The sequence below is a fragment of the Olea europaea genome, chromosome 16, assembly GCF_002742605.1.
Source record: "Olea europaea var. sylvestris chromosome 16, O_europaea_v1, whole genome shotgun sequence".
Taxonomy (NCBI): Eukaryota; Viridiplantae; Streptophyta; class Magnoliopsida; order Lamiales; family Oleaceae; genus Olea; species Olea europaea.
The window spans coordinates 11,630,415-11,640,167 of record NC_036252.1 but is presented as its reverse complement, the minus strand read 5'-3'; the positions used below and the strand labels follow the sequence as shown (position 1 = coordinate 11,640,167).

Sequence of the window (9,753 nt, the reverse complement as noted above, 5' to 3'; positions counted from 1 at the left end):
AACAGGGTTGATCTGAGTGAATGTACAAGCGGTATTATCCAAAATATTAAACAATAGGTTGATATACATCAAAGTCAACAGTTATCTTGTTTCAGTACACACGCTCTCTCCTCAGTTCCGTTTACTTTGCCACTGTCCATGGCTAAAGCCAGGGCCGCCCGCCGTACTCTAGATTCCTATACCGTTAAACACATCAACAAAACTGTCCGGCGTAAGTTTTAATTAATTATTATTTTTTTTTTCAAGAAATTCTACACCACATGATACGACAGACTAATTACTGTTAGTATTTTGATTTTTGTCGATTTTTTTGCAGCCGGAGATTGCGTATTGATGCGGCCGACTGATCCGTCGAAGCCGTCGTACGTGGCTCGGCTGGAGAAGATCGAGTCGGACAGTCGAGGAGCGAACGTGAGGGTGCACGTACGGTGGTACTACCGGCCGGAGGAGTCGATCGGCGGCCGCCGGCAGTTCCACGGCTCCAAGGAGTTGTTTTTGTCCGACCATTTGGACAGTCAGAGCGGTGACACAATCGAGGGCAAGTGTACGGTCCACAGCTTTAATACCTACACCAAGCTTGATGCTGTTGGAAACGACGATTTCTTTTGTCGCTTCGAATACAATTCGTCTACTGGTGCCTTCAATCCCGATAGAGTCCCCGTGTATGAGTTGTGGTTATATGATCTATTATGATCTGTAGTTGATTAAATTTGTTCAGTTTGGTGGCTGAATTTTTTATTTTAGTGGAGTTACAGATGCACAGGGGTTGAAAAAGTTAATTGGTTTATAATTTTTGTCATTCACATTAGAGAAAAAAGTTTTGATATTCTGGACAATTGCAATTTTAGTCCATGAAATTTTCTTGTTTTCACTGGATAAATTATGTAATTTCTGGCTTAGCTGTAAATCTTTGTAAAACGATAAGATTTATAGGTTCTTATTTTTGTTGTTGTTCGTGAATTATTTTTTTCCCTTTTAATTGGGTGATAACTCACCCTAAAAAAATAGAAGCAGTTATGTGACAATTCAATTGCAAAAGATGCTGCTATTTTTAAGTGAAAACAGCTAGTTAAAGTTCTTCTGTCAAACTTTACTAGAAAATGCATGCCTTTTGGTTCTGTGTTTTTTATAGCTGGCCAAGCTGGTTCTTATTAACAATTTGCACATTTATCACCTTAAGTTGATACCATTAGCTCTTCATTTTCTTATTTTAAATATATAGACTTGTTTTATTCTAATTCAACTAGTGTGATGATATTTTTGTTTTTTAATGCGCGTGTCAGCATATTTTGCCTCGATGATGAGGCAGATTTGATTGGCCATTATCGAAACAAAATTGCTAAAGGCACATCACATTGTACATAAGGGTGTCCATTATGGACACCCGGCGCCTCGCCATTGGCGCCTCACCAATCACGAGGATGGACACCCTTAGGTATGGGGTGATGTATGATTAGCAGAAATGTTATCGAAATACAGTTACTAATTTGTGAAAATAAATTATTATTTCATTGTTGTAAAATTTCACATTCTGAGCTTAGGTTATACACTACAGAGATGAAACAGTAAAATATGCAGTATTTGCTTGATCATAACCTTGATGATTTCATGTTCAACTGATGATTTAGAATTATCTAGTTGTACATTTATGGTATGGATACGTGATGGGTTTGTTTGTTTACTAGAATGTAGACTGCAAATTTTGGAAGTATAAATAGTTGGTTGTCCAAGTTTTTAAAATATCCTGGTCCATCATGATTTGGCAGGTACTGTAAATGTGAGATGCCTTACAATCCCGATGATCTTATGGTTCAATGTGAAGAATGCAGTGACTGGTGAGTTCAACGACCCTGAATCGTTGTTTCGGTTTTTTATTTCACATGGTTTCATCTTGTGATATACTTTATTCTGCCAATTTTTTCATACTATGTTGAGAAGAAGTAACTTACTGGAGCTCAATGAATGCGAAACTCTATTCATTTGCTTTGAGCTTGTAGGATCTCATGTTCCTTTTTTAGCTGATACATGATTACAGTGTTATGGGCTGGTAAGGTTATTGTGTATATGCTTATGAAGTGAATAATAGGTTTGATAATAGCATAATTTCTTTCTGAAACACTTATATTATTGTTGCGCCACTGATTGTCCTAGCTTCTATGCTGAGTATGGCAGGGCTTATTTGTAATTGTCACAGTTTTATGAAGGGTAATGATTCTGTCAAATTGGGATGAATAAGATTTTATAATTATAATGTTGCTTTATCATCTGTTTCATGTTAGATTGAACTTCTATTACTTCCACTCAAAAATGAATTAACAATAATATTGTGGCAACTCAAGGTAGGAGCAAGGTTGAGGTGAAGTGTTTGTAGCATATCTGTGATGTAGAGCATACTCAGGTCATCCAAACAGTGGGTAGGCATCCTTTTTTTCGCTTTCACTTTTCTATTTCCAGGGAGAGAGGGAATTTAGGCCCTCATTTTGGTGGACATGACCATCATTCTATTATTTATTAATTTGTTTAAAGTTAGTTCTTGTTATGTATCAAAATTACTGTTTAGTTTCTTACATGTGCACTATTCAATTATCTATATAAATCATGAAACGGTGTTAACTGGTTGAATCTGGCTCTTGCCACTAGCGAAAGGCACCATTTATAATTTTTATATAATCTTAATGTAATTGGTGTTTTGGTTGTGCTACATGTATGCAATAGGTTTAAATAATGGTTTACATACATACAATGTGGTGAAATATGATTGTGTCATAATTTCTTCAACAAAAAATAAAAATAAAAAATTCTTCACTCTCTTTTTGACATCTCATCTATATTTAAATCATCATGTAACTGCTTATGTACAAGCAGCATTATTCTTAGTGTTTACCACAATAATGGTATTTGTTTATTCAGCTCTCTCGTAATTGATGACTTATGCTGCCCTGCTAGTACGCCTTTCTTTACTATCTTCACGTAAAATTAAATTTGGTCCCCATATTCTTTGCATTTTTTAACAGTCACTACGTTGCTTTTGCTTACTAGAGCTGGTTGAAGTCTACTCTCGGTAATTTCAATAGTAGTTATTGCATCACAGTACCTCTCTAGTGCTGTTAATGATCTATGCTGATTATTGTTGGCTAATTCTGTCGATTCTCTTTTCTCGTCTCCTAGTCAGTTATGATGTGCTGTTGTGCATGTATAACAGTCCTTCAGGCACTTCTCATTCTATTACTCAAAATGCGTAAAGATATAGTCTTGTTCTTTGCAAGAAACAAGCTAATAAATATTTGCTATTTACTCGGGAAAGATTCTAGATAATTTTATTGCGAGTTAATTGATAAAATTCCCTTTCACTTCTCAAAGTAGTGAGGATGAAATTCCTTTACAAATGGATGTTACATGTTTAGCTAACTCCTTTGAGGAAGATCTACTCTCTAATAGTTCGGCACAGCATTACTTGGTTCTGCAAAGAAAGAAGTCTTGTGATAAAACTAAATTTAAAGGGTCTTATTGAATGCTCCGGGTGTGAGGAACTCTTCTATTGATATTTAGAACAGTGACACCTTCAATAATTGCTGTTCCAAATGCCTCATAATATTAATCAAGATCTAGACTCCACGAAGATTTATGAATAATGGTCTTGCTGTTAGCCTTTTGCGAACTATTTGGTGCAAGTGAAATTATTGTTTTATTCTCCTACAACATACCTCTATTTCAAGGTCCTCAATTATTGGGCTCGGTGAGATGGAGAGGAAAAAAAAAAAAAAGGAAAAAAAGATGCCACTAAACTTGCATCGGTAGATGAGCTATACAATTCATAAACGAGAATTGCTGGAGGTCTCATGGATTGCTATAATCTATAGGTTAAACTTCTCAAATATTAATTAGTCTTTACTCTTATTGTGATAGGAAGCTTAAGAAATTTTTTATATTTTCTGGATTATCATCTAACTGGAAAATACCTTGACTGGATATGTAAAAAAAAAAAAATGATGAAAATCACCCTACATCTGGTGGTATTTATTACTCCTCAATGTTTAATTATTGATATTGGCATTAATTTATCGTGATTTTCATTTTATATATTAATTTAACCAATAAGTAACTTTTAAACACTGCATTTAAATATTCAATTTTACAACTGTTTCAGGTTTCATCCAAATTGTATCGACATGACTACAGAGGAAGCCAAACGAATCAACCACTTCTTTTGTCATAATTGTTCCTCCCAAGAACAGAAGTTACAGAATTCTCATGTTGCTTCCAGACATGCAGACACAAAAGTAATCATGCTACTGCATACTATTTATATTTCTGCTCTTCTGATTATGATTTCTTTAGCATCAAGTTTACTAAGGCTAAGGCATGTTACTCGGATTAGATATTCTTAGCATGACTTGGGATGCTTTAAGCCTTTTTGAACGCAAGTTGTGAAATAACTAAATTCATTTACTGTCAGTGATAATTTCAACATGCCTAGGATTGATCTACCTTTTCAAAAGCTTAAAACGTTTTCGCTAATAATTATACATAGAAAGATCTAAATGAAACCAGCTTGCACAATCGAGTCTCGTTAATTCTACGAATCAATATTCTACATTATGCCTTATGGCTGGAAAAACGCCATGGTCTTTACTTTGTAGCTATGGGAGTGTTCTGTATCTCGATTTCATTTTCCATTGGCCTTTTTATCATATTGATTACTAGTTGTTGCACTTGCTTGGCAAATGAGATTTTTACTATAGGCCTATATCTCACTTGAGAAATCAATTCTTTGGTTTTTCTTATTCTGCCCTTGTTTGAGCCACATTATTCACAAAAAAATGCATTTTTGAATAGTGTATTGATGGGAAATATGTGGTTAAAAAATAAGGAAAAGTTTTGAATTTACGTGTAATATTATTTTATTGAAAAACTGTGTGGTTGAAATGATGTCAAATCACTGTTTAAGAATGTATTTTATTCAAAAAATGTGGCTCAAACAGGGCCTCTACATTTTTGTATGTGAGGCATCCAGTTGTTTCTCCTGAAGGATAACTTGAAGCACACAACGTATTTGAATACAATAAAAAGATTTACCATCTCTCTTTCCCATTTCCAGCTGACCTAGATATAGTTGTGAGATTTAGAGCATGTTTGGCTACGTTAGAAAATTTATCAGTAAAATTTACTTATAGGTTTTACAACTAATAGTTTTTTATTGGTAAAAGTAGAGAAGGTTAGTTATTTTTTTGAGAGTAAGGTAAGGGTTATTTTAACATTTTTTCTCTATAGAAGTAAGAAAAAATTTAATAATATATACAAACTTGTTTGGAATCGAAATAGTTACTCAAAAGTAACTTCTACTTACTTTCAAGCTTAGCCAACATGCTTGTAATGTTTGGGGAAACGCGAGCAGGTCTTTTGTGAATGGGCAAACCACTGAGATTATCTGTACATACCTTTTAATACCTTATCATGCTGTTCTTTGAATGAAACAATGCAATGTCATCCAGCCCCAAAATAACTCCCCACTCTGTTTGGACTCCTATAGAATGTATATTCATATTTATACATATTTAATCACACATTGTGTGGTTTCAGGTGGAGACTAAACGGCGTAGGAGGTGATGCACTTGACACGTTGGAGAATCTGTAAATCTCTGTCAGTAAATTGCAAACAAACTCGGAGGCAGTGATGACTCATCGGAAGCAATAAAATTTGTGTGCTGTGAAGGAGGGAACTAATTTGGAAACTCTTCAGTATATATATAGTTTGAAAGACAGTTAGTCACCGTGTTTTGTTGTTTAGGTCGAGGATGTGTCCTGTTGTCTGTAATTATGTAATGTGGCAGTCTGCCTTTATGTTTCTTGCATTTCAGGGTTCTCTTCGTAGTATTCAACCTATTCTTAACCTATATAAAAGCTGTAGATGAAGAGGTTATTGATGTGTGTAATTTTTGCGTGATCTGCATCGATGCTAGGATTTGGTTTAATGTATGTTTCGTCCACTCGTTTGGGTAGGAAAGAATAAAGATTATGAAGTTCTGTGAAAAATTAAATTGGGAAGAGAGTTTTGCACTTTCCCTTCGCGCCTCTATTTGTAAAATCTGTTAATGGAAAGAATTCAAGTCCTAAAATGGGGGGAAGTTTATTTAACCAAAAAGCGTGTATACACAACCGCAAATTCCTTTGCGCGGACTGGAACCCGGGTCTCTCGGGTGAGAGATAAAGAATAATTGATTTGATTTCGAAGCAAAATTTGGAAGAAGGGGGTTCAATTGGGAATTCAGAATCTCCAGTAGGGCGTCTTCGAGAGAATTCCAGCCAGTGGACCTTTAATCTGACAAAAATCTAATCCATATACGTGGGATTAAGATTTAAAGAAAATCAAGCTTCCATCGTTTAACACAAGATACGAAAGTATAACGCTATACAATATATATTTATCTACTATAACATGGTCCAATAAAATTGAGATATTTCTTTATTCAGTGGACACATAGCTTTGAAGACAAATTAAACATAAGAATCATGTAAGAAAAAGGAAAAGAATTAGAAAGAGCCATATCTTCGTATTTTAGTCTAATGAAATTGTATGAGTTTTTTACCCAAGGATCGTCTGAACAAAAAGCAAACTTTGCATGACCTCAATTCCTTTTAACACTCGGGATAATATTATGAAAATCTCTCCAGCTCTTTAACACCATCGACAATCTTTCTCGTCAAAGATTGCTATTAAATATCTACTGGATTTTGAGACAAAAGAAAGTTCCATATATATACACGCATAAAAATTATAAATTTGTAAGTATGCATGTATAATCGGCCACAGAATTTGTTCTTATTCTTGAATTTCTTGGTCGGTAATTATAGGCTGCAGCCCTAATCTCCTGCTCTCAGTGAGTAAATTAAAACTCCACACTGTTGATGTGGGAAGAGAAACTTATAATATTCTGTAGGAACCTTTTATCCCATCTACTGAGGTAGGAGATCAATTTCATTATATGTTGTGTTGTTTTACTTCGATTTCGATGAACCACTTTTTTCAACAATTAAAATTGAGAGTGCTAAAAATGTGTCGATCTTCGTGTTCATGGCACGCGCTTCATGAATAAACGTTGCCTTACAATTTTCTCGTGTCAAATTTCACTCTCGTCTCTCACCTTATATTGGCAGAAGAAGAAGAAGGTCTTTAATCCAAACTTACCACAGAATTCGTTTAGTGTTTGTTTGAGTAATTATGTATGATTTTAATTGTTATTGTGTGTGTGTTTGAGTAATGTGAATGTATGGAGGACTGGAGGTTGGGTTTAACTTCTTGTTCTTGATAGTCCAATATAGGGTAGAAAGAAACGGAATTGAGGGTAAATTTTGCTTGATTTTACTTATATGCTGATTTGGGTTAACTTGATTTTGCCTTCTCCAACTTGAAGTTTTTCTTTTATTCCAAAATTAGGAATGACCTTGTTCTTGATTCCACGGTAAATTACACGTCGCCTTTTGTTATAGTACAATGATATCAAAGTATGAAAACTCACAAGGAAAAAGTATAATTTATAAACTATGTCATTTTTAGTATTATCATAATATTATTTTATATTTTTATAATTATCAAATTCATAGCCAAAAATTCAAAGTTGGATATTAAGTAAATTGTGCCCAAACCGAACATTCTAGCTCCCCCCTTGTTTCAAATTCCCTCTCAGCTTCACTCTCAAAGGCATTTCATCTAACAGGTCGTGTTCAGAGCCGGTCCTGAGGCCAAGCGAATGAGGCCGCACCTCAAGCCCAAACTCCAGGGGGCCTCATTTCTTTGGCCCAATTTTATTTTTTATTTTTTTATCACTTTTGTTTTGTTTTATGGCAGCCCAAAACTCTCGAGCCCATTATATATCCATAATCCATTGTCTATTTACCCAAAATGCCCAAAATTCCAAATTGAAATCCCATTTATGCCAAACGCTTGTCTCCGTCTCTCGTCTCTCTCGACTTCTCCTTCCAGTTCCAGAGTTCCAGTGCTAGTCTTCCAGTTCCAGAGTTCCAGATTTCATCTTCACAGATTTTTCAAACACTCTTTGTAACTGGGCTTCATCTGACATATCGCTTCTGTCGAGTGGCTGGGCATTTTTGTTGTCGAACAAGTGAGCTCGAGACTTCGAGTTCCTAGTGAGTTAAACTCTTTTACCATTTACATATTATAATTTTGAATCTTTGATGGCTTGATTTTAATTGATAAATGTTCTTTTTCTATTCTATTTAGTATGTGGGCCGTAGGTCGGTGGGGACTGGGGTATAATCTAATTGGAGTCTGGAGAGAGGCGTGAGAACTGAGACGTGAGTGCATGAATCGTCGTCTTATCCATTGTGTTCAACTTCCATATTAGGGATCTGGTAAGAATTGCTTTTGTAGTAGTGAATAAAGGAGAGAAATTTTGATTTATATTCATATATCCTATTTTGTCATTTTCATTTCATTCTTTTTTTTTGGGATAAATAGGGCTTGGAACTGTCCTTAATTTGAAGAAACTGCAATATGAAATTCCCAATTGAAACCAGTTTGGTCAAGTCATACAGAAAATCTGACTCAATTAATAATTTGATTTTATTAGTTTTAATGTTAATGAAATGTATATATCCTCAAAAGTGCGATATGTTCATTGGAAAGATGTACTGTCGATCTTAATGAAACTGTGCTGACAACTTGGAAAGAGAAGTCAGATTCAGGTTCCATTTTTTGGTCTTTGCCAGAAGAAAATGGTGCTAGAGTTCTTGAGATAACTTAGTTTGATAGAATGATAGGTAAGGTGTGAGAATACATATTTGAGAACTTGAGATATTATTATGTCAATGAACTCAAGAAAAGATAACTTCAATTTCTACAATCAGTATACTAATTTGAATTAATTCATTTTGTTGATGACACTGTTTTAATGGTGAATTGGTGATTAGTTCTTATTAAATGTGTTATTTTCCCAACTTTGATTAAATGTGCGCCTGTGCATTTGTTATTTCCCTAAGTTTGATGATCATGTTCATATTTGTATTGGCGTTTGATGTTAAATTTTTGTTTCAGACTCGTGAGTTGTGACAGTGGAATTTTCGAAGGTGTAACTCTACAGTTTTCGTTGAAATTCTACTTCTCAGGTAGGCAGTGGCTTGCCCTGATTTGTTATTGAAGAGATTGAAAATGTTTGAAGTTTTGTCGACTTATATAATTGCGGCCTGATCGACTTATATAATTGATTATTGTAGGATCAACAATTGCACAGGCGTACATAATAACTATATTGAGAACTCTAACTGTAAGATGATTAAGATATTTTGTAATTATTTTTTAGTTTATAACATAAATCTTTTCTATAATATATTTGGTCGTTGTTTCAATGTTAATTTTTTAAGCTAGTAATGGGTTACATAATACATCGTTGAATTTTGCATTTACGTTGATTTCGCCGGAGGGCCTAATTTATAGACTTCGTCTCAGGCCCCGACAATTACAGGAGCGGCCCTGGTAGTGTTCTATAACAAAGGACACCATGGACGGTATGTTGGACGTCAAGTTTTTACATTCTTTTTTCTAAGTAGATTATTTTTTTTCCAAAAAGTGGGATTTTAATGCTTTACTTCTCAAGGTGTTATCTTTTTTCTTCAACAAGAGAGAATAGATTTTTCAGCTTTCTGTGTGCTCATGTGTCGAACTTGAAATGTGTAGTTATTGATTATTGACGGCGTTTCATTTTTATATTTCATTTTAGTCGATTCGCAGCAGACCAT

At 34.6% G+C, this 9,753-nt stretch overlaps 1 protein-coding gene and 1 long non-coding RNA gene across 2 annotated transcripts; both read left to right on the top strand.

Annotated features, from left to right (window-relative positions):
- Nucleotides 1-6: 6 nt before the first annotated feature.
- On the top strand, nucleotides 7-5,982 carry LOC111412106 (chromatin remodeling protein SHL-like). Its single transcript, XM_023042874.1, has 5 exons — nucleotides 7-211; nucleotides 317-662; nucleotides 1,767-1,835; nucleotides 4,148-4,280; nucleotides 5,581-5,982. Exons 1-5 carry the CDS (start codon nucleotides 139-141, stop codon nucleotides 5,605-5,607), a joined length of 648 nt encoding a protein of 215 aa, XP_022898642.1. The 5' UTR covers nucleotides 7-138; the 3' UTR covers nucleotides 5,608-5,982.
- Nucleotides 5,983-7,911: 1,929 nt separating this feature from the next.
- Nucleotides 7,912-9,753, top strand: LOC111412820. Its single transcript, XR_002706110.1, has 6 exons — nucleotides 7,912-8,145; nucleotides 8,240-8,370; nucleotides 9,053-9,123; nucleotides 9,232-9,281; nucleotides 9,464-9,522; nucleotides 9,735-9,753. It is a non-coding gene; the product is annotated as an uncharacterized LOC111412820 (long non-coding RNA).